The sequence below is a fragment of the Protopterus annectens genome, chromosome 17.part0 (genome assembly GCF_019279795.1).
Source record: "Protopterus annectens isolate FY-2018-M chromosome 17.part0, PAN1.0, whole genome shotgun sequence".
Taxonomy (NCBI): Eukaryota; Metazoa; Chordata; order Ceratodontiformes; family Protopteridae; genus Protopterus; species Protopterus annectens.
The window spans coordinates 528,529,623-528,556,288 of record NC_056751.1 but is presented as its reverse complement, the minus strand read 5'-3'; the positions used below and the strand labels follow the sequence as shown (position 1 = coordinate 528,556,288).

The window sequence follows — 26,666 nt, the reverse complement described above, 5'->3', positions numbered from 1 at the left end:
TTTCACAAGGGAATAAAAGGGTTCTCAGGACAATATATTTTTACAAGGGGATAATGGGATCAAAAGGAAATCACAGAATAAAGTATAATAACAACTACAATGGGATGAGGGATGTAATACAACAAACACACCAGCATAATGAGTAAAGCTTAGAAAGCAGAAAAGAATTGAGCAAACCTGGAACAACTGGCCCAGAAGCCAGTAATAAGTACATCACTGGCTAACAAAATGTATCTGTCCAATTAAATCAGCATGCCAATAATACATGAGACAGAGATACACTAGCAGGTGGGTAACATAGATTTATTAGTACCTTGCTGTCAGTTATGTGCACTACAGAAACTTGGTCATTATGGCTTGCAAAGAATGTCACAGAGAATTGCTAATCTGTTAAGGCATGAAAAATTTTTCTGCAGTCATTTGCCTGATCAAGGATACACAACACATAACGATCTGTTCATTGGGCTTACTTCAAGATGTGCTAGTCTTCCCCACACACGAAGATTCTTCAACTGAACAGAGCCCTACATTACTCTACAAAGAAAAGGGTTTACTCTGTCTTTAGAATTCTATATATATTTTCACACAATGTTTTTATTATTGGACATAAGTACTTAACACAGTCATATTTTTTGAACCATCTTTTAAGAAAATACTTAGTAGCAGATTTTATAGCCTGTTTTATAAAAACATTTCATTGAGAGTGTAACCAAGGCTTATGGAATTGCATAACCACTTCCATAATGTAACCTTCCACACACCAGAAACACACAAGTGTAGTCCCATTCCCACAAACGCAGGGAGCATGTTTCTGGATGGTATGCTTTATCAATACTAAAAAAAAATTCTGAAATGACAGATGTAAACAAAGAAGTCCATTCAACAAAACAGATATTCTTAAAAACAAAAAGGCCACTAAAATGTTTACCATAGCATATGTGATACGTGATTTACACTTTGCTAAGCATTTACAATTCACAATGCATTTAGCTAAATTACATTATAGTGCATGGTATAGTAATGAACAAATAAACAGTTTTGTCAGGTCTGATAAAAATGAATCAAGAAAATATTATAGTGATATGGACAACTAACTAGCAGGGTGATACAGTGCCTGTGAATATTAGTATTTTATTTTACGTACTAGTCTACCGTCTTTGTTTTAGTTACAAAATACAATTGGGACTCAGATTCCTTTGGTGCCTTGTTGATGCAATTTATTTAATAAATGGAATGAAAACGATTAAAATTATTTGCAGGTTCCCTCAACATTTCATTTCTAAAGCCATGTGACATATTATGGCAGGAAATATGGTATTTTGTGCAGAAGAAGATTGTTTTAACACTGTGGTGATGATAATTTTGAAGTTCTTCATTGTGGTAAAAACAGTTTGTTTTACCTGTTTACCTTATGATTTAAGGGTCATCTGATTCTGACTGAGAGTTAAGTAAAAGAATCCTTGAAATTCCAAGATCAAGAGTCAATGATTAAGTTTTCACATGGCTAAAAATTCCATTTAAATCCATATTATTTTAATCTTTCATCAAACATACAAAAAAAACTGTTTTGGAATGTCATAAATCTAAAGACTCAGCCGAGGCAAACAGAACAGCATGCTCCTCATACATTTCCGAATTGTTCACCACATTATTATTGTTATTATATTTATGTTTCTTAACACAGCCATTTTGTGAAACCCATTGTGGAAGATGGGATGTCCTCTTAATGTCTAAGTCTTGAGCGCTACACAGTGGTGTGGACACTTTCACTGCATTGCCAAACTTTGAGTAGTCCACAGAGTACCTTCCATCTTCCTCAGATACAATAGGAACAAACCTATAACCCCAGAGAATTTCATCTGGCAGGTAGGAAGTCCGTGCCTGGGTGGTTATCCCAGTAGTCTCCACTACCCCTTCCAATATGGCAACCACTTCTAGGTCTAAGCTGTGAAGCTCAGATGCTGACACCTCATAGAGAGGGCTGTTCTTGTCAATAGTGTGGCTAATGATAAGGGGAGACACCAGGAAGATGGAGTTAGTTCCTACTTGATTCTCTGCTAGAATATCTATTTGGGATAGTGGTACCACCTCACCTTCAGCAGTGACAGCCTTCTTGATAATCTGCATCTTGATGGAGGCACTGATGATCATACTTTTCCGAAGATCACCCACCCGAAACATAAGGCAGTACTTGCCATTCCTGCAGGCTATAACAGCATGTTTGCTAAAGATGATCGTCTCTGCCCTCCTGTTTGCCTGGGCCGTCTTCATGAAGATGCATCCCAGCATAACAGCATTGATAATTAAACCAGAGATGTTCTGGACGATAAGAACTGTGATAGCTTGGGGACATTCCTCTGTTACCATCCGTCCCCCAAACCCAATAGTAACTTGGACTTCAATGGAAAATAGGAATGCTGAGGTGAAGGAGTGAATGCTGGTCACACAGGGTATAAAAGGCTCCTCCTTTGGTTCAAGGTCACCATGTGCAAAGGCAATAAGCCACCATGCCATTGCAAAGAGCATCCAGCTACAGATGAAGGACATTGAAAAGATAAGGAGAGTGTGGTGCCACTTAAGATCAACCAAGGTAGTGAAGACATCCTGGAGGAAACGACCTTGCTCACGGATGTTCTTGTGAGCGACATTGCAGGCTCCATTTTTAGCAACAAAACGTGCCTTCCTAGGTTTTGTGCGATATGTTGGCTGGTTGTTGTCTTCTGCTAATCTTGTTATGAGATATTCTTCTGGGATGATACCTTTTCGGGCAAGCATTTTATTATTTCACCCTGAAAAAGAAAATAATTTTAGTTAGGGACATACATAAAACCTTCAGAATTAATTTATGTTCCATGAGTTCTGTTTCTGCTTACTTCCTTCTTACAGTATTGTTAATTCAGCATTCACTTACAGTGGCCATTGTGCAACATTCTTTCCCACGATGTAAACACAATTAGATTGTAGCTATAATTAATTCACAGGACTGAAACAAAGAAGTGTGAACTCTAATATCAATACAGCTGTATTTATGCAGTCTGTCCATGGTTCAGTTTACTTGCTGAAATATACTGCTCCTAGCCAATCTACAATCTGCCAATAACTGTCTTTCACTCCATAGCACTGCTGCTTGTCTTTCTAGCTAGTAAACTGATTAAAGCTGCACTCAAAGAAAGAAATATAAACATGGAAGAAAAACAGCATACTGCTCATCTCAGCCTGTCATGATGACTTATAAACTCATGCATCTCCAGAGATAACTTCTGCACAGTGCCATTTTCATGGATTACCAAATAATTTATATTAATGTTCTAAAACATCTCCTTTTCCCATTATGATGTACATCAGCTTTACTCATTTCTGCATGCATGTATACATCAGTTTTACTCATTTCTGCATGCATGAATACATACATCAGCTTTTCACATTTCTGCATGCATGAATACATACATCAGCTTTTCTCATTTCCGCATGCATGCATGCATGCATGCAAGTAAACCACCATTGAACTTCCTAGATAAGCTAATGCAGTGCTGTGTAGTTTGCTTATCTTCCGCACTCACAGTGTCCACAGAGCAGTGGTTTTAAACATCAGTCAGGTCTATTTAAACCTTCTTCTCTCAGGATGAATGTATTTTGCTCATTTGCTTGGGTAGGAAAATCAATTTTTCATTAATATATGTCTTTTTTTAGCTCCGTTTTTAAGCTGCCAGCAGCTGACCATAAGCTGCCACTAGCTTCTCTCCTCTTGTCTCCTCATTCATCAGGTCTACCAGACCCACCTTAGTTTCCCCCAGGTTCTAACTGACGTACATCCAGGGCCAGTGAGGTGATTAAGGAGGCTGGTGCAATGTCATACTTGGGAGTATGCCCTAATCTCATCACCCTGTGGTAGTCTGGCATGCTCCACTATGGTTGCCTTTGAGAGGTGCATGCTCACTCCTGCACATGTGCAACCTCCCAGCCAAGGAGCACACTGCTTGTAGTCTGGAGATCATCAGGCTCTTCCTGCTGCTATTGCAGCAAGCCAAGCTATCTCCATTTTCCAAGGATAGCCAATCTGGTATTAACCAATCACTCCCATCCTTCACAATCCAGTCTGTCCAGTGTACATGCCGCTAGTCAAACAAAGATTTCCTGGGGTACAGTCAGGGCTTTATCCGTCTGAGCCATGGGGCTGGATTTATTAAAATGTCTTTCCCCTTATGCTTACTGTCTCATGTTATCACACTAAAACTTTTATTTCCTGGTATTTATTTTCCCAAGCTCTGGAGAAATTTTAACTTTTGTTTATCCTTAGTTTGAATTATCACAGTGATTTCAAATGCATATCTAAGGGACAGATAAAACTAAAAGCTTTTCTGCAAGGTATTCCAAAAAAGTTCATAAACGTATTGGCAAGTACATTGGACAACAAACACAGAACTGTAAAAATACAAAACAAGACTGTACACAGGACATACGTCAGTTCCATGGAATCCCTCCTCTGTTAAAAGCAGCAGGTGCCGTATGTTCTCATGTTATACTCAGTCCTTCAGATAATATCCCAGAGGGACCAATTATTTCTACTGTTTTTTCTATCCCTTCAGTTCCAGCCTTCATGACCGACACTATATATTTAACTTTTATTTGTAATATGCATAACTTTTATTCAGACCTATGTGCCAGACTTTTTCTAGTCCTAATCAAAGAGTGTGAACATTACCTTAGAATATACTGCCCCTATGAAGAGAAATTCCTGTGTTTTTGTTTATACTCTGCCAATTTAAGTAAAGGTTGCAATGTCAGTGGCACATTTACCATTGGTGCTGGAAGGTTAGCAGGCTGTAGGTTCTGTTCTAACACTAGGTATTTGGATTAAATTCCCAGTACTGACACTGAAGTGCAGCATAATGGGGGCACTGCCTTTTGGGTCATTTGGATGTTAAACTGAAGTTCATATCTGCCTGAGTTGGTCGTATCTCAGGATGATGTAAAAAAAACAACGGCTATAACAGATTACATTTTGGTGTTGGGGTCTAATATACAAATGTAGGATGAAAAGCTGGATACTGTGCTTCACCTCATCAAGAATGAGTACAAAAATGAAAGCCTATAGCAGGAATATAGACATGTGAACATGGTCCAGAAAACTCTACAAATCTTTCTCATGGAACCTAAGAATAGTCACAAGCCACATAAATTCTCAATACCTTTAGAATAAAACTCCAGAGCACTGCAGATGCTTTCTCTTCTCAGGCACATACTCTTTTGCAAACTCTCTTCATCAAAATAAAGGAAATCAACACTCTAAATTAAAAATGCAAGAACAATTTTTAAGATACAAAAACTCATCTTGACTTTTCCTTTGAAAGCACACCGCATCACTGAATGGTTACAAGTTATGCTAAGGTGCTATCAACTTTTCAGTGTTTTCATTTAAGACAATATCTTTTCCCCATCTGGGATCTTACAAAGTTAATGGTATTTCTCTCTCACCTTTCAGTGACTTGACACCAGAAGAGAGAAAGATGGTATGGAATTTGGAAGGACAGGAGGTCTAGACATGGATGGCTAAGGCTGTGAAGGTAGGACAGAATCAATGGATCTGGGATGAAGTTAAGGTATTCCTGGGTACAAAAAGACACTTTTGTATACTCTGGCCTCTGTGGTTGGAGTTTAGAATCATCTTCTTCGTTAGGTTTTATCAGGGAAATAATAGTTTGGTTATACTCTTTGCAGATTTGAAGACCATAGTAGAAGTAGGAGAACAGCTCAGATAGTGACAATACTTATAGCTAAGGGATGTGGATAAACCAGATGGGTTTGTGTCAGGCAAGGCTAATCTGATCATCTTTGTTTAAAGCAACTGACTATAAACATTTATTTTACAACTGAACAAGCTTACATATCAGTAAGATGTCCAGATCTTTAAAGAGGGCTATATAAAATGGGAAAGCTTTCTTAAGTGTCCCTTTTCTAGGGCTGAATGGGAGCAAACTTTAAGATTACATGTATATCTTGGATTTGAACCAGCCTTAGCAAGTATTTCCCCTCACCTTTTATAGAGAATGGAGCCCAATTACATAGGATAAAAAGAGTTCCATCCCCACAAATAGACTTATGTGTCTGTTACTAGATTTCTAAAAGTACAAATGTAATTCTGGGCCTGACTGTGTTATTCTGCTTCTCAGATCAGGGCCAGCCTTAGGTAAATTGCCACTCTATGCAAAAAGGCTTCATGGTACCTACCCCCCCACCATATGGTATTCCCATCCTAGCCTACTCATACTCTCCAGATTACATTTTCATTCCACACAGTTTATCTTATTTTTAATTTTTCCTGTATTCATTCATCCAACATGTTCTATCTACACAAGACTGAACTCTGATAACTACGGAGGAAACAACTACATTAAGTTGAGGGCTACATGGCCCCCAGAAGTCATGGGGTTTCTAGATAGTCAGAGGTGCATTTTAGAATTTTCAAACAATCTTTACATCTGGCGATTGCCTGAAAAAAATAAAAACATTATCAAAGAAAGAAATTAAGTATTATTCAAGTTTTTTTTCCCCTACATCCTTTCACAACATCCTAACTGAGCAAGAGCCACAAGGATTCTAGATGCTCTAAGATGCATTTTAGAGTTTTTAAACACCCTTTTCATCAAATGATAACCTGAACAAAATCCATGATTAAGGAACGAAATTCAGTGTTACCCTTTAACTTTGCTTTTCCCTGCATCCTTTCAACACATTCTAATGGAACAAAACTACCCTATAATAATTAAATTAAGAAGGGGCCTGTGGGGCTGCTAAGCACTCAGGGGGCTATGTGGATAACGATGCTCAGAGGTACACTTTAGAGCATTTTTCCAACCTTTTGATCCAGTGATAGCCTGAACAAAATTATGCATACAGAAAAGAAAGTCAATATTACTCTTGTATTTCAAGGAAGTAATACATTGTGTCCAAGTTTTTGTGTTCATATCTGACCAAACAGTAGTTCACAATAGGCTAAAAAATCAAATGCTTGTCAGGATACATTTATCATATCTAGGTATAGTACCTGCCCATACCGTCTCTCCAACTCAAAATAGGTAGCCACTTTCAAACTGGGATTAAAATTAAGGCACAAATCCCCACAAATATATTTCAAGTTGCTGCTGCTGTCATATTTATGTACAGCATGAGTACTTACCCCCTACCCCCCCAAAAAGAACAAAAAACAATGGCCTTCTGTGTACACCTCTGATGGTGGACTGAGATAAAACTGAAAAATAAAGCAAATAGAATATTTGCTGTCAGACATATATAAACAGCATGCTTACTCTTACTCCAAAAGATAGCCACATGTATATGTATAAGATGTTTGTGATGAAAATAAAAAAATATATATTACAATGTTTCCATGTTGTTAATTCTAGAAACAGTACAGTGTTCATAAATAAGCTAGAGTGACCCTTTGTGCATTCCTGTGAAATTTGTGAAGAAAGTTGCAAAACAATGACCACACTGTCCTTAGCCTAACACAAGATATAGTGACCTCTGCGATTTGGGAGGAATGTTAAAGAAATAGTGACAATGTCACCGGCACCCCACCCCCTACACATATATACAAGTACAGTGACCTTCTTTGCACACGCATGAGCAGGCTGGTTTTAGAATAGGTGGGGTTTAGGGCAGTAGCAATTATTTAGTCCATGTCAAAATCCAGTTATAGAGCCTTGGTGTGTGTGGGATCACCAGACCTCAGAGATCTGAAGGTCTGAATATTCTGTGATGCATTTATTCCTTATATTTATGAGCGATAATTGTTAAACTGGGAAAGTGACAACAGGATTAGTTACGTTCATCCAGACAACTTCCTCTAAGCAGTTATAGCTATTTTTATTTACAGTTTAGATGTCTGATTGAGATAAAAGCAGATGATCATGTAATATATTTCACCTTTATTATAAGAACAGTTGCCACACATTAAAATATTGCATGGTGCTTCACATAATCACATTGGTCCTGAAAAGCCAAAATAATAAGCAAGCAGCAGCAGGCAGCTAGTCATTTTCTCCAACATAAGACAACCACAGCAAGTATACCTACTCTGTGCATATTAGACATCCAATCATGCAGTCCATCTTCTCATAGAAGCACACTATTCCTTCAAACCCATATTGTAATTAATTAAACCGAATAAAAACAAGAAATGTTCATGGACAAGTACTAGGCTAACTGCTCTTGTGGGCCATTTGAAGCTTAGCCAGTTTCCCTTGGTGGGGATCAAACTCTGTACCTCTTGTTTGTGAGGTAAACACCTTAACCATTATGCCAACCCCCTCTAAATTATTTTCACCCAGCCAAAACCAACCCCCATCCTACAGTTAATACCGCAACATCTGATGGCTATGTAATATCATTTCACCTCCACAGTCCACACAAATAATTTGCAACAAATTAAAATATTCCTATCCAAGTTGCTTCACACAAATCGCAAAGCCAGAAAAATATTGCCAAAAATATCTGGTTGATCACTGCCACTATCATTGTAAAAACAGTAATGACACATCTCATTGCACCACTGTACACATCTCTACAATCCACACAAATCACACAGCTAGACAAAAAAATGCCTAAAATATCTGTTTGATCACTGCCAGTGACATTATTGTAAAATACTAACAACATTAATGGCCCTGACACCACAACATTCCTCTCATCTCTGTCTAAAATGCATATACCTACAAATATTTCACGCATGGGCAATAATGCCTATCTAACCTGCCAATATACAAAAACAGTTATTCCCACAATAAGTGTCCAGGTTCTTAAAAATACCTAAACTAGTACTTGCTTTAATGTAATTTGGTAGTCTGTTCCATACATTATCTATTCTCTCAGAAACTTAATTAGTACATTTCTCATTCTTATAGAATCTTATACATAGGTTGTCTGATGATTCTCTACCACCTTTTGATAACCAGAAGCATTACTAGAAGAAGTTGTCATTAAATGCCCTATATACCTGAATAAGGTCTCTTCTTAAATCTCTGTATGATCCACTGTGTCAGTTCATATATTTTAGTCTTTCATAATAACTTAAATTTTCACACCCATGGATACACTTGATATATTTTCACTCTACTCTTTCCAGTTAACTTATGCTTGTTTTCTTATAAGATTTCCATATCATTGTTCTACACTCAGGTTTGAGTCTAATGTAACTAATAAACAAGGACTTCATCATTTTAGATTTCCTAGACTTTATATATGTTTTTTATAAAATCCATAGTTCCATAACTCTCATTAACCAATTGGTTCACAGGATTAGAAAAAGTTAACGCTGGATCTACCCATATACCCAGGTCTTTAAATGAATCCACAGTTTCAGTCACTGTGTGCTGTATTAAATAAATAATTACCTTCAATTTAGGTCTCCCAAATCTCAAATACATCAAAAAGAAAGCATATATCAGCATGTTATTCCACTGTGCCCAAATAGTCAATTTAGTAAAGTTATTTTGCAGACATACCCTATCTGTAACACATGTAATCAGTTTACCCATTTTCAAATCATCTGCATACAGACCATAGAACATCTCAGATCAAAAACATAGCTCTGAAAGATACAATTTAAATAATTATGGGCCCATGACAAAGGCCTGTGGGCCATCTTGACTATAACCTTGAATTTCACCTGCCCGATTGCTGTATGATACTTACCATGTCCTATTTGTAAGCCACACAGCTATCCATCATATCAAGTGTACATCGATATCTAGTAGTTCTTACTGTTCAGTGTTTTATGTATGACCCTATCAAATGCCGAAGTTAAATCTATATAAACTACATCACAACACATTTTTTCATTTATAGCTGTTATTATATTTTTATAGAACATCATTTACAGGTGGCAATAGATCTGTTTTCACCATATGCATGTTGATATATGGTTTCCAGTCCCAACCTTTTCAATTCTAACAGTAACTTATCAAATAAAACCTTCTCCATTAGTTTTGCACAGCAAGAAGGTAAACTTATGGATCTGTATGACTCTGGGTTTGTCCTACTTCTCTCCTCCTTAAAGACTGGTTTAACAAGGAATCTCGCCATATTTATATCCTAGTGAATAACAAATATAATGATACTGCAAGTTTATGCCAAAGTGTTCTCAGGTCATTATTACTAATTGTCTCCTCCCTGTGATTTGTTTGGGACAAGTTTGCATAGTTCTTTTTCAATATAATCTACTGATTTCAGTATCTGAGGTGACCTGGCTGTTACCTGGACAATTTATCACCCCCTTTCTTGAGCTAAACTGCTCCACATAATAGTTTGTAAATATAATCAATAATCTGTGTCTGAGAACAACGTTTAGAATTTACACACAGTTTATCCGTTTGTATGTCTTTACTCCTACCACAGCTTATGTATCTAGAAAGTGATTTTCTATTATGCCCAATATCTTTATATTAATTTTAATCAAACTTTTCTTGATCTTGTCTCACATTATGATTAATTTCTCTGTCCAACTTGTTTGCTTCAGTTTTCAAATTCGTACTGCGACCTTTTTTCCATTTCTTATAGTTTTTGTCTTTTTCCTTAATCAATGTCCCTTATTTTGAGAACTGTCCTTCAATGAAACTCTTTCAGGCAACTTTGCACTTATATTTGAATGTTGTGAGGTCTCTGTTCCCATGACCTCACAATGTTTAAACTAGCATAATGTGACTTGTCTGGAGTACCACCATCTGGAGTGCCCAGTGTTCCACAAGTACATTCTCTTTTAGCAGGGGCATATTTAACATTGCTCTAATAAATAAATAAATATATATATAAAGAGAACCCTTACAAACATGGTACCCTAGGTGGTTGCTTAGTGCACCTATGCATAAGTCAGCTTTGTCTCACACATTGTAGTGTTTGATTTCTACAGCAACGCATAAAACATGAATGACACCTACATCTGCTCTTTACCTAATATTTTAATTTATTTTATAATATTGTGTTTATCACTTCTGATCTCAGTCTGAAGAGCTTGGTTCCTTCTTTCTGCACCCATATATTGCTGCAGTGAGATAGCAAACATATTTGTTACGTCCAGCACAGTAATAGCAAATTGGTATACATGAACTAATTGCAAGCAACAATTTTGTGCATACAAAGCTAGCAAAATAAATAGTATATCACAGGCAAAGGTCTTGTCCAGTCATGAGAAAAATCCCTGATATTCATGTTAATGTTGCAAAAGTACTGTTATTTGTTTATGATATGAAAACAACCACTTATGTTCATTTGGTATATTACAGAATGTTGGCATTACATTCAGGAATATTTGTAGTAGTCACAAAGATAAAACAGACAGTAACAACATTATGGTTGCCTTCGGCAAAGTATAATAGCCTGATATTTTTATATTTTTAAAATTACTAATATATTTTCTTTTGTAGATGTTCAGTTTCAGTCACCTTTTTAATTAATTGGTTGCTACAGTTTCTGTTCACTTTGCGTCAGTAATATAATTCCAGAGCATTATGTGACTAGAAGATGTGGAATAGCTAATGAAATAGAATCTGCTGTTGCTATAAAGGCAAAGGATATTGGATGCTCAGGAATGTGACGGCAGATGTTAATCAGGTGCCAAATTATTTATTAACAAATAGTCAAAGAGTAACAAACTACATGGGTACCCGGATGACTAAAAGACAAATGCAGTGCCAGGTAACCTTACAATACTGCTGCTTCCAAGAACCTGAGTTTGTTTTTGCAGAAAGTAACAGTGTAACCAGCTTTTAAAACAGTCATACCCAAAAACTGAGTCACTGATGCAACAGTTTTTTAATCCCTGTATTCACACATCCTTTCTTAATAGAATTGTTAAGTCAATTTCTTTCTATAAAAAGAAACAACTCTGTAAGTCTTCCATTTCTCCAGATGTGCTAATGTGCCCTAGCCTGGGGTTAACTGAGGCCTGCATGGCTTTTGAAATCCAGTATTTGGTCAATGGCAATCCTGGGATGCAGAAAGTAATGGAAGGAAAGTTCCTTGCATCTGTCACACACACACACACACACACACACACACACACACACACACACACACACACACACAAAGACACACAAACATACAGAGAAACACACCACATACCTGCCCTGTTGTCAGAACTTTCACAGTGTCTCCTTATTTCCCTGCCCCAGTAATTGATGGATGTTACAGTCAGTCCATAATGCCAGACACTTGGTATCCCTCTTCACATCATTCAATAAATGTATCCTAGTGCTAGTATGAGGTTCAGAGGTATGCTAAACATTCCCCTGTTCTTTTCCCTTGTTGTTGCAAATTTTTGCAGGCATTGCATAATTCAATATAAAACTAGTTGGCATAATGGTTAAGGTCTTTGCCTCACATGCACAAGGTACAGTGTTCGATCCTGACCTCTGGTCAATGCCTGTATGGAGTTTGCATAATTTCCATGTGTCTCTGTGGGGTTCCTCCCAAAAACATGCTGAGTGTTTCCATCTCAAACTCACCAAAGAATGGAGTTGTGGGCAGCAACATAGTCTCTAGATGGTGCATTATAGAGGGAAGGTTTGTATAGACCAACTGCTTTGGGTGTCTACAGTCCTGCACTGTATCCTCAACATAGGAGAACATGGATCACAGACTATGTGCCATGGCAAGACTAGTCACTCAGCAGTGTAAAATATGGTTCTATGTGATTCGGTCATGTTGACTAATGTTGCCAAAAGGCATGGGTATTTGCCAGTGATAAGTGGGTTGAGGACCTGGCAGGGACCCATGCTAATGGTGGGAGGGGTATATATGCCTCTGTTGGCCAGTGTGTGCGATCTCCATAAAGCTCAGCAGCCCTGGGTCAATAAGTTACTGGCCAGCCAGTTTGGGTTACCTGGTATAGCTCTGTTGAGCGAAAGCTGGAGATAAAAGAAATCAACCTGCCAAACATGAACTAAGAATTGCATAGGTTCACTGACAGGATACAACTTGGAAGTGGATGATATGATGGTAAGGAGAAGGCTGGATATCCTATGTATCCAGGAAACACAGTGGAAGAACAGTGCAGCAAAGCCACTTGGTTTGGGATCCAGAGTCTACTACTCAGGAAAAGGGACAGACTAAACATGTTGTGGGAATTGTGAGGGAGAGACTCCAGAAGAAAGTGAGAGATGTCATCAGAGTAAGTGACAGACTCATTGCACTCAGATTCCAGCATGAGGAGTGGGCACTATTCATAATTTCATCCTATGCCCCACAGCAGGGTTGTAATACTGAGGGAAAAAAGTGCATTCAGACAGCAGTTGCAGGACCTACTAGATAAAACAGGATAACATGAACTGGTGTTGATAATGGGTGACCTGAATGCATGTATTGGAACAGGTATAACAGAATATGATGTCTGTCTGGGTCCACATGGGTGTTGCAACAGGAATAAATGAGAGGTAATTCTAGACTTCTGTCTGGCAAATGGCGTGACAGTGGCCAACACATGAGTCAACAAGAGAGGCACTTACAAGATCACATAGAAGAGTGGTCAACACACAGCTCAGGCAGACTTCCTCCTAGTAACAAAAGAGCACTGGAGTAGAATCAGTGATTGCAAAGTCATCCACAGTGAAACAGTTGGCCCACAGCATAAGCCACCGATAGTCAAAGAAGGATTTAAGATCAACAGATGCCAAGCTGAAGACCTGGAAGTTGGCTGGACAGAAAGCAAAATAGTTCAAGGCATTACTGAGGAGTCTAGCACATCAAGAAGAAGAGGAAATAGGTGGAGTTGAGGAATAATGGCAGTGCCTCAAAGCAGCATGTGCTGGGACCACAGAACAGAGTTACAGCTGTCAGGTATGTAAATAAGGTACATAAAAGCTAGTGATGGAATGCAGAAATCCAGAAAGTTATCAAAAGAAAGGAGTGCATGAATAAGTGGGAGATAAAAAAGACTAGGAAGGAATGTTGGTTTTCTAACAAAGAGGCTAAGACAGGAGTTGTAGTGCAAAAAAGGTATCAGAGGCACTCTATCAACTTTTGGAAAGTGATTCAGTAGATGGCAAGAAATTATTGGAAAGTAAAGACAGCAAGATAAAGAAGATAGTCAGACACCTTTCATAAGGGATGTCAGCAGCAACCTGCTCCCTAGTCTACAGGACATCAAAAGCAGATGAAAGAAGCACTTCCAGCAGCTTCTGAATGAAGAAAACCCCACAAAAGCTGTACTGCATCAGAGATGCAGCCTACAATGGAAGAAGAGGAGGAGCCCACACTAGAAGAATTAAGAACAACACAAAGGAAAATGAAGTCAGGGAAAGCAGCTGGCTCAGATGAGGTCACAGCAGATGTCAAAGATGTTGGGTGAGCTAGGGGAGAAATGGATCCTGTTGGTACTCGTAGAAGTATGGAGAGAAAGGCATATCTCAGATGACTGGAGAATAAGCATACTACTGCCAGTGTTCAAGAACAAAGGGGATGTTCAAAACTGTTGACAGTATTGAGGTATCAAGTTCCTATCACACAGCATGAACGATCTGGAGACGGTTACTGACAAACAAATATGCATAGTAGTAGAATGTAAGATGGGAGATGAGCAGTTCAGATTCAAATCAGGATTCAGCACAACTTACCCAATGTTTGCACTGAGACAGATAGCTGAGAAGAAGCTAGAGATGAGGAAAGAGTCCAACTGGACATTCCTAGACTTTGTCAAAAGCATATAACAAGGTCCCAAGAAAGCTGATTTGGGTAGTACTGTGGTGATTTGAAGTCCCAGAAACGATGGTGGAATTAGTTTAGGCTATGTTGAAGGACCCAATGACTCAAGTACGAACAATGTTTGGTCTTACAGAGGGGTTCCCATTGGGAGTGGGGGTGCATTATGGTTTAGCTCTTTGCCTACTGCTTTTCAGACTGGTAATGGACTACATTAGCAAATAGGCTGGAGGGGACAATCAACAAAGTTGCTGTATGCAGATGCCATGGCATTACAGGCAGACCTGAGCAGGAACTTCAGCAAAGAATAGGGGAGTGGAATGCAAAACTGAAGGCACATAGGATTAAACAGAGTACGGATAAGACAGTTGTAATGGCAGAAAATGGAGGAAATCAGAAGAAGCTGAGAACCAAGACAGAATGGAAGATAGTAGAGCAGGTTAACAGCTTCAAGCATCTGGAAGGGATGGCTGAGGAAAAGAGAAGTCTGAATGAGGAGGTTACGGCCAGTACTAGAATAGTTTCAGCCAAATGATACAAAGTGTCAGGGGTACTGTATGACAGAAGAAAGCCAAAGAAGCTGAGTAAGGAGTAGAAAACAGTGGTGCATCCAATACTACTGCATGGTACAGAAACCTGGGCAGTAAAGGCAGAGCAGCTGAGGAAGCTAGAGGTAACGGACATGAAGTGCATGAGATGAGTGGTAGGATGCACACTGTGGGACCGATGAAGCAATAAGGACATCAGAGCAGAAGCCAAAGTATCCCCACTTGCAGAAAAAGTCAAAGAGAAGAGATTACGGTGGTTTGGGCACGTGTATTAAGGCAGAAGACAATCTGGTAAAGAAGATTTGGGACAGACAGGAAGAAAGCAAGAGGAAATAAAGGCATCCAACAAAGAGGTGCATGGCTTGTGTGAGAGACTACCTGTGACAGTCGGGAACAAGTGTTGAAGAAGGTAGGAGAATGGCATTATGTAGAGGCAGATGGTGACATCTGACACAACACTCCAACCCAATGTGGAAAAATGAGAAAATGATAATGCTGCTGTATAATTACAGAGATCCATAATGTATGTTAAAAAAAAAACAAACTGCTGCACTATATTATCAGTTACAGGCTTCAAACCTTACCTGTTTATTTTATACATGATACCTGTGGTGTCTAGTGGTGGCAGAAAGAATTAATATCTTCTGTGGGAGACAGGAAGAAATAGGATTGGAATCCATTTTAGTGGTTTTTACGGCATACTGCTTATCCTTGGTGTCTAGTTGTTCTCCACACTATGTTTGTTTTATTTTAATGCATGTCTTTAACAACACTATATAGATTATTCCTCGTGACTAATGTCTCTCCTCAACAAATGCACATCTTTCTAGTTATGCCTGGTAGCTATTGGTTCCCCCTCCTTGAGCAATGTCAAGTTTTCGATGCTGTTAAGCAATTAGATACCACAGTAATTCCCTGGTGTCTAGTACTCCCTCCGACCTGTGTTGTGTTTAAGTGCCTTTCAGTCATGTTATCCAGACTAGTCCCTGGTGTTTAATGTACTCCCCAATCCTATGTCCCCTAAGGGCAGATGGTTAAAAACGCATTTGTGGTGGCTTGTGGTTACCCATAAACGAACATTTCAGGCTGTGCTCTTTAGTCTTTGGGTGTGTGAGGGCATGATAGCCCCATCCAACCTACCCACTCACAGAATTACTCTCACAAAACAGAACCCTCTTATCCAATCAAACTAACAAACACACACACACACACACACACATACACAAACACCTACTTAAACTACCCACTCACTACCTTTCCAACTACAACTTCCCAGGGAAACACACACACTCACGCAAACAATCACACATGCGACACCTTGCATACACTCATGCACATACCTCCTAGCACTACATGACTGCTGAACTCCCCACCACTTATCTCCAATGCAATGGATGAACGGAGTGTTTTGGCCATGGTTTTTACTATGAGCAGCCAGGAGATACAATGCTACTTTAAGCAGTCAAGTTAGTCTATGAATTACTTAGATGAGTAAATGCCCTACCATGGGCAGTTCTGGGGTAGAGCACATGGCTAATTAGCATGCCCTCATTAAAATATTGCACAGCTGTGGAAACAGCCTGTGATGTCCCTCCTCTGGGCCAGTAATCAAAGAGCCTCAATCCTCACCACTGACACTGATGCAGGACATTCACTTTGAACAAAAAAGGGATGCATACAGTATTTTCTGATGCAGCTCTCTGCACCAAGCACAATTTCCCTTAAGAGCACACAGGGAGTACACTCCAGACCTGGGGATAGACTTCCTGTCCAGGCCCTAATTAAGACTCCACCATTCTCCCTGTAGAAACTAATGCTCTGTGTGCCTGTTCCAAGTGGCTGTCATGCACACTCTATGAGATTTGATTTTCATATACACACACACACACACACACACACACACACACACACACACACACACACACACACACACACACACACACACACACGGGAAAGGCTAGCACAGATTAACTAGCTATGCCACCTCCACCCAGACTGTGAGGTAGATTCACCGCCACCTGCTAGCTACATTAAGGCTCTTACCATTGATATTTATACAAATGGTAGTGTTTCCAAGGGGCAAGACTTTCAGAAGCATGAAGGCACAGTGTCACCAAATGAATGCAATTACTCTCTAAGGTTAAACTATTTTCTAAAAGACAGGCCTTAATGAAAGGTATAGATATATTTAATAATAAATAAAATAGAAAACATGAAAATACTGAATATCTATTTACAATAAACACAATATATTGATATATGTTCCATCATTAAGAAAAACTGGAGAATTATAGAAGGCAATACAGAACTGAGTAAAGTAGTATGACTTACCCCTAAAGTTGTATTTATTTACAATTATAACATCAAAAGGTTTTTGCAGAATGAGTCTAACAAAGTTCAACCTCTGGGTATAATACCTAATAAAAATAAAGGAGATGTATAAATATGGATCTTGTACTGTTTGTAGATTTATATTAGGAGGTCCCCTTGTACAGTTAAGACATTTAAACAGGTCTATTGCTATTACTGGGGTATTTAATTTCACCTCTGAGGGGATTATTTACATTGCAGTATGTATACACTGTGATTGTTTTTATATAGGTATGACTGTTAGAACTTTAGATAAGAGGATTGAAGGACATCTTTATTCAATAAAGAAAAAAGATACAAATAATGCTTTATATAAACATAAAATGACAAGAAAATAAAAACATTCTTATTTGCTGTTCTAGAACAGGCACCAAAAGACCTGAAAGGTGGAGACTATAGAGCTAAAGTTGAACACAGAGAAACCCTTTGGCAATTAAAATTGGGGGTAGACACTTTTCCAGGCCTAAATGTTTTAAAATATTTTTTTTAAATGACAAAGACTGAGAATATAATATTAGGAATGTATTTTTGTTATAGGTGTTTTATTTTTTTTAAGATAAATAGTGGGTGACTTGATCATTAAATTGTTAATGAGAAATTTTAATTATTTAATTGTTTAATGGTTTATTTATTTCTCTGTATATAAAGATGGTTGCTTATTTTGTTTGATTGTTCTGACGAAGTCAGTTGAGATGAAAGTGAATAAAAGCCTTTTATGCTAATTCACTGGTTCCAGTTAGACCATAAAATAAATTTTCGGCTGTTGGTGGATCGTATTATCTGAGCCACCTAAATGGATATTGTGTTTTGAGTGTTGTGTTATTTTTCCATTTTCTTGTGGCATTTTTTGTTTGTGAAGATTTTGTAGTTGGAGTTATGGCATTTGAGATTGTAGTTAAATCAATGGGTTTTGCTTGAGTTTACTAGGCCTACATTCAGTGAAATGTTCATCAGTATAAAGCTGTTTCTCATTATGTTACTGACCTGTAACACTCATACTACTAACAGGGAAGCCAGTAATAATGGTATTGTGATTGTAACACTTATGACAGACACTGGGTTTTGAGCATTCTCAACAGTGTGACTGAAACCCTCCACTATTATAGTACACAGGAAAACCAGCTATGACATTGATGTGAGTGTAACCGTCATATGTTGATATCCTCTAGGAAACCGGAAACCAAGTGAATGTGATACACATATACTAATATAGACTGAGAAACAGGAATGGCAGTGATGCGAATGTAGCACTTAAAGCATTAATATAATTCTTTATCCAGCAATGACAGCAATTTGAAGCACACGCAACAAACTAAAACAAGCAGTAGTATACATATAACATTCATACTAATATACATAATAACCTGCCAATATTTTAGTAACCATAAGGTGTGCATGTACAGCAGAAAACAGAAATGACAGAAGTGCTGTTATAGAAAACTTAATAGTAATGAAATGTACTTTTTCTGTGTAAATTAAGTCTTTCTGCTAGTACTAAAACTGAACTACCTTTGTAAGATGTGGTTAGCATTAACTGTACAAATTTTCTTGTTGCCATTACAAAACTGGAGTGTGAGACAGCTGAACACATAAAACCATATACTCCATGCTTACACTGAAAAATGATTCAAAAATATATATTCACTGAGACTACTAAAATACAAACATTTACAAACCATGCTAAAACACAAATTATAAGATAATAGATCATTGCCATTCAAAAATGATGGGACAACCTAACTAGCATGCCCTTTGTAAATAGAGCATATACCAATACAAAAAAGTCGGATAAAGTTCCATTGAGTGGCCCAATATTCTTAGAGGACTGAGCAGAATACAAGAAAAATTAGGTGAGTTCTTCAAAAGTAAAGACAGAAATGTACCTAATTTTCCTTGTTATTTCTCTGCTGTTCAACCTAAAGTCTCAGCAGACTGCATTACCTCTCAACTGTCTAATAAAGGACATTTCAGATTTACACTCTCGGGCTTCACCATCATGGTTAAACTACACCAACCGGGGGTTAATCCTGTGACACTGACAACCAGCCATGGGTTATTGCTTAAAAGACGCCTATTCTGTGTGGCAGAGACCTGCCACTTGCACTTTTTAGTTTATTTATTGATAAAAGTGTTGTTGCTGTTGTTACAGAAAGCTAAATTTCTGACTAGAGCAACCTCCAGCAAAAAAAGGTATTTAGCATTTATCAATCCTATGACCTTATCAGTGTGTGTTTCAGTGACCCAGTGTTTGGCTGGTATTGCTACTATCAGTAAATAAAACTAAAATGGGCGGCCACGGTGGTGCAGCAGTTAGCATTGCCGTCTCACAGCAAGAGGTTCACTGGTTCGATTCTCGGCTGGGGTGCCTTCTGTGCGGAGTCTACATGTCCTCCCTTTGGTCACGTGGGTTTCCTCTGGGTGCTCCGGTTTTCTCCCACATCCCAAAGACATGCTGTAGGTGGATTGGACACTCTAAAATTGGCCCTAGGTGTGAGTGTGTGTATGTGTGTGCCTTCTGAGGAAGGTTGGGCACCGGGCTGGCAACTCAACACCGTAAAACTCTACTGACAATCAAGAGCAGACAGATGATCCGCTGTGGCGACCCCTAACTGGGAAAAGCTGAAAGAAGAAGTAAATAACACTAAAATAAAGACACATTAAATGTCCTCGTTTTACAACAGTTCACCTACCATAAAAGAGTGTAAAAAAGAGAATCATGAATGTAAGACATTTCTGTGGCATAAGCAGTTTCCTTCTGTACTATATACTGTAAGCATGTATCATGATGTACAGTTGCACAGTACAACAGTACAGCTAGAAAAAGCATCTATTAATATTAATAAACAAAAAACACATAGGGAGAATCAGGTCCAAACAAATAATAGGATTGCTTAAAAGGGAAGGAAACATTTTTGGAAAGTCTAGCATAATAGCAGTAACCTGTGGTATCCTGTAGGTAAAACTAAGTTTACCAGCTCTGGTAAAATTTGCCCACTCAGGTTTCACTATCATGGGTGCACAGCACCATTCATGGATAGAAACAGCCCAGCCAATACATCACTGCAAGTTAATGATATAATGTAATTAGGGAAGCTTGCTGTGACAAGTGTACACTTGTGTATACTCTAATATACATAGAGAAATCAGCAATGACAGCAATGTGGCTGTAAGTCATCATGTGCTGACATACACAAAGAAATCATCAATGGATGTGGCATGGTTGTAACCCTCATGTACTAATAAACACACATTGGGGAAAACAGTCATGATGTGGTGCCACTGTAACTCTGTAACTCTCATGTATTAACATGCACAAGGAAACAAGTGATGACAGCAATACTACTCTGACATTCATGTTAACATACACTGGTAAACCACAAATAAGAAAAATGAACTAACAGGCACACACAAAAGCAGCAATTATGGCAAGTGTATCTTTAATAGTGACAGTGGTGGGGCTGTAGCAACACATGCACAAACATGAAAAAGAAACCCAGTAGTGAAAGCAGTAGAACTACAACACAAGGAGTAACACACACAGTGATCAGCTCTGTCAGTGGTAGGGCTCTAAAACACATATTATACTGCCATTATTAATTAAACGTGCGATTTTATAAGCAAAAAAAGCAACGCTGGACTTTTCCATTAGTATAATCACTTTTTTACCTGTTTGCTTTATCAGTGCGGAATGGTTTACCTGACAGTTTTAAAATAAGCTCTGTACTGCGGCGCAGAGCGGCCACACTCAGATGCAGAAGGGCTCGATGCCAGACACTGCAGAAGGGCAGTAAATGCCAATTAGATAGTTTCTTTTCTTTTTCTTAAATAATGTCATATATAAATGTCATGTATAATAGTGGGTAACACTGTTTGGTGTGGGTAATGCTGTGTTACTTTATTTTGGTCCTTTGGTCGACCAAAACCAAACCAACCGTATGAAATCCAGCATTACCCACACCCAGGCATCGGTTATTGCTATATTAACATATGCTGGCAATGACAGCGATGCAGAATAAACATTCATACCATGCAGTATACATGGAAACCACCCTTGACAGGGTTGTTATAGTAACACCTGTAATAATTTACACAGGACATTTATTGCTGGAACTGTAACACACAAATACCAATGACAATGGTGAAACTGTAACAAAAACAGCAATGAAAGCAGCGTCACTCTAATCCTTTGCATGGACATATGCAAAGAACAAGTAATGATAGCAGATATGTGGTTGTCAAATAACTGCTTGCAGTACTACTGCTACGACTATTACTACAGTAAGCTATTAACTTATCATATTAGTCCTCCTGGTAGTATTGGAGACCACAGAGACCTGAGGCACATTATTCGGTGCTCTCCCAGAGCTTTCACACATAGTTGCAGTAACAAACTGCCTATAATCTGATTTCTGGTTTAGCAACTAAGAACATGCAGGCACAGTCATTTGGTAGACAGAACAACACATTTATAAACCAGCAGTAAATAATCAACATGCTCTAACAATGTATTAATTCAATTTTTAATAGTTTACCAGGACAGACTCAACAGTGCCTATGTTCACAGGACACCCAGGGGGAAAAAGCTTCACTGACATAGGGAGAGTACGTATATAACACCAAAAACAGACTGACAGTAGCATGTGTAATATAATCATACAGTTTATTGTTAAAGTTGCACCAAAATATGGACTTCATCTCATTGGATTATTGCTCTTGCAGCATGTGCAGGTTACAGATATTAAATAAATTTTGCCAGAAGCAATAATACTTGAGTTTTACATGAGAGGTCTTTTGCTGAGATAGCTGTGTTGGGAATATTTTGTTGGTGCTACTCTTTTATATGTAGAGAGAGAGTCTATACTAGTTCATTAAAACTCCTGTTCCTCAAATACCTATACATCAACCCCTATTCAGCAAACGTCCTTTTAAGAATGTTCAGATCAGCAAACTTTTTTCCCAGGTCAGTGACTTAATTGCCCAACATGTGGAAATTTACAATTTCCCACACTGTAGTGTGATCTTGGAGTTGGTATATATTAAGTAGGTGGTGTGGGGGTGCGCAGCCCCCATTTTGGTGGGTTTGCTGTACTGTGGTATGTATCGCTTGGTATGTTTGCCTACTAAATTAGTTACCTGGGAAGACGTTTCCTGATTTGTGTATTCAATAAAAGGGTAGTTTGATGACTAGGGGTTGATCAATAGGAATTTGGGGAATTGTTGTTTCAATGAAATAATATAGACCCTAGAGAGACTTTGCAGTAATTTTTTACTTTCATCAGGCTGCATAGAGAGATATAGCCTAAGATCTGGTGGCTGATAGTGTGATGTCCTCACTCTGGGCCAGTAATCAAGGAGCCTGAATCCTCACCATGACACTGGAGAGGGACTTTCACTTGGAATACAAAGAATACACTCAGTATTTCCAGATGCAGATTCTCTGCATCAAGCACAATTTCCCTTAACAGCATACAGGGAAGACAGTTAGCCCAGGGACTGGATTTCTGAACATTTGTCTCCCTCCAGGGCCCCAGCAGGGTTACCCACTAACACAGCTATAGGGGTAAGTTCTCAGCTGAGTGTCCAAGTCAAGTCCTCCAGCACCCTGTCTGTGAAACCAGTGTTTTATGTCCCTGCTCCAAGTAACTGACACACACACACACACACACACACACACACACACACACACACACACACACACACACACACACACACACACACACCTGGGAAAGGCTGGCACAGATTTACCCAGTGTGCCCCCTTCTGCCCAGACTATAAGGTAGTTATCACTGCCACCAGACATTACAAAGCCAGCTAGCTAAAGCTCTTGCAATGATACCTAATTATACTGAGTGAAATTAATATCAATACAAATGGCAATGTTGACCAAACAGCCAGGTTTCAGCAGTGGCCACAGTGTCACCAATAGCTATAAGTACTCTCAAAGGTTAAAATATCCTCTAAGGGACCAGCCACAATGAAAAGTTTAAATATATTTAATAATCAATGATAAAAGAACATGCAATTATACCTAATTATACTGAGTGAAATTAATATTAATACAAATGGCAATGTTGACCAAACAGCCAGGTTTCAGCAGGGGCCACAGTGTCACCAATAGCTATAAGTACTCTCAAAGTTTAAAATGTTCTCTAAGGGACCAGCCACAATGAAAAGTTTAAATATATTTAATAATCAATGATAAAAGAACATGAAAATATGAAATGTCTATTTACAGTAAACACCAGAGTTTTAACTACAGGAAATATTAAAATAGTACAGATGAACTGATTCACACAGATACAGAAAAACAGTATATAATCTCACTATATTTTCTGACTACTCTAAAGAATTATTATTCCCTAGTCACTTATTAGCACAAGGCAGAATGAGGTGGGTGAGAGATCCTTCTATGTCAGGTTCCAAGAAACAGACTTCTCTGAGACTTCTGTCTTACCTAATTTTACAACATTATTTCTGTACAGAATGACATCACGCACATCTGGTCATCTGACTTCTGGTTCCCATGCAACTCCCTCCTTGCAAGAAGCAGCCAGAATTTAGGACCTACATGTCAATAATGCACACACAAAAGCATTGCTCAATTCTGGTGCAGCTTCTGGAAGTAATAAAACAATTACAAACATCTACTCCTCCTACAGAGACTAACAACCAATGATTCTTACAGACATTATGTCTCTGGCTTCTTTCAAAACTGTGAGATAACATCTTTATGGCATAGGCCCAGTAATTTAATATTCTTACTATTTCTCAAAGCCAGGTGGATTGAGATTATCCTCTTCTCTTCCAGTATCCTCTGTTACAATGTATTCATTTAAACAGTTACAATAATGCATGTACATTTCTTTTCTGCCCAGTAGGGCAGCCACGTTGTTGATGCATTTTAATACAATCTTGAGTACAAATCAAATCTTGTGTACAAATCAGTTTGATATACAAATGACTTATAATTCTTTACAAAATTCCAGCTACCTGTGCTGGCATATGTAACGCATCTACTGCCCTACTTCTCCAGGCATAGCTGGCAATACCTCACATTGTCACATCTCTCCCCCTTTGAAGATTCAAACTAGTTTTTCAAGTGACCCTTGAGAAATGTTGCTTGAGAGAAATGAGCCTGCTTGGGAATACATTAACCCATACCCTGTCTTAAGAGCCCATCTGCATTTGCATTGCTACACTGTCATATCATATGCTTGTAACCCTATTGTCCACCATAGTAACTTGGCATTTTGCTGGCTGGCTCACTGTACCCATAGCAGATTCCTCCTGCCTCCTACTGCAAATACTTAACACAGGGGCCTCCCTATCATGGTAAGGTTTCATCATGTTAACATGGTACAATTTGTGCACCTGCCTCCTGCCTAGCAGTTCTACCACGTAGTTAACATCACTGACCTTCCTTACCACTTAGTGCTCCTCCCAAGCTGTCTGCAGCTTGTTGTGTCTGACAGGAATGAGAAACAGCACCTGCTATCCCACAGCATACTCTCAGGCTTGAGCATTCCTGTCATACCAGGCATTTTTCTGCTGTTGGGCTCCTGACAGCCTCATCTGGGTCATGCTTATAAGCTCCACAAGCCTTGTCCTGTGGTTTAGGACAATAGACTCCATGTGGGATTCACACTCACCCTCCTATTCTTCACTCTTCTAAAGGCCCCCTCACCTGATGCCCATACTCATACAGCAAATCAAAGTTGAAAAACCTGTGGATTCCTGTGGTACCTCTCTTTATGCAAATAGCAGATGGGGCAAATATTTGTCCTGCTCTCTTTGAAAATGGTCTGCAAATGCCTATAGCATGGTCTTTAGTGAAGATTTTAACCTCTTCACAAGTCCATTAGTCTGGGGATGGTAGGGGGTGGTCTTGAGGTACTTCACCCAACAGCACTTCCTCAGACAAACCAGTAGGTCTTACATGAAATTGATACGTCTGTCAATCACTATTTCATTTGGGAAACCTACCAAGCTGAAAATCTAACAAAACATTTGCCCCCTTCTCTTCCTCAATTGAGGACAGAGCTACCGCCTCAGGGTATCTAGTAGCATAATCTACTAACACCAAGATATAATTCTTCCCTGTGTACTCAGAGGCCCCATGATATCCATAGCTACACTCTGAAATGGCTCCTCAAGCACAAGCAAAGGCATCAGAGGAGTTTTAACCTTGTCTCTTGCCTTGCCTCCTTTTTGACACTGCTCACAGGTTACCCTGTTACATCCATTTCAATCCCAGGCCAGAAAAAACTTCTGCATAATACATCTCTTGGTGCACTTAATGCCCATATGATCTGCAAAAGGAATGTTATGGGCTATGGCTAAAAGTACCAGACAGTAAGCTCTAGGCACTATCAACTGCTGTATTACCTCACCCTCTAGCCCTCCCTCAGGGGGTCCACTCTCTTACAGTAACCCTTTTTTCAAGAATAGAGAGTACCCCTTTCTTTGAGAATCAGGTGCCTCCTTAGCTACTTCCCTCAAGCCTTGTAATGTAGGGTCTGAGAGCTGAGCCTGTCTCAGCTCTTCTTTTGACACTCCCTCCAGCTCCAATTCAACAGGAAGTTGGTATCCTCTGAAAGGAATGCCTCACTGTCAGCCTGGGTACTACCACACACCTCTGCCCTTGCAGTCACTTTGTCCAAGGGAACATCGGTACCTACCAGCAGCTGTTGGTCACCTTCAGGATGACTGCAGTAGGGTAGCTCCCTCCCTTAAATAGTCACCTCACCAGCCCTGGCTTCAGGTGTTGTGTCTGTCTGGGTCTACCCAAGGCTACCAGACCCACATGCCTGTCTCCAAGCCTGTGGGTAACTGCATGCACACAAGATGATGCATTATCTAAATCATTCCCTGTCAGGACAGCTGCAGGGATATTCTCAAACATACCTACTTGCTTGCTTCTTTTTCCACCCTCCCAGTCAAAGTGAACCTTGGCCAAAAGCATTTGGAATGGGTCACTCCTAAAGCTCTCACTGGAGTTGGCTGTCTAGGCAACTACTGCTCCTCTTTAACCACTGCAAGCTTCACAATGGTTATGTC

At 39.0% G+C, this 26,666-nt stretch overlaps 1 protein-coding gene across 3 annotated transcripts in view; it reads right to left on the bottom strand.

Annotated features, from left to right (window-relative positions):
• Positions 1–289: 289 nt before the first annotated feature.
• Positions 290–26,666, bottom strand: part of LOC122791719 (ATP-sensitive inward rectifier potassium channel 11-like) — a 90,846-nt gene continuing 64,469 nt past the window's right edge. For all 3 annotated transcript variants that reach the window (XM_044059617.1, XM_044059615.1, XM_044059618.1), the window contains exon 2: positions 290–2,789. In XM_044059617.1, coding sequence (XP_043915552.1) covers positions 1,576–2,775 — 1,200 coding nt within the window. In that variant the 5' untranslated portion in view covers positions 2,776–2,789 and the 3' untranslated portion in view covers positions 290–1,575. The remainder of the gene's footprint in view (positions 2,790–26,666) is intronic.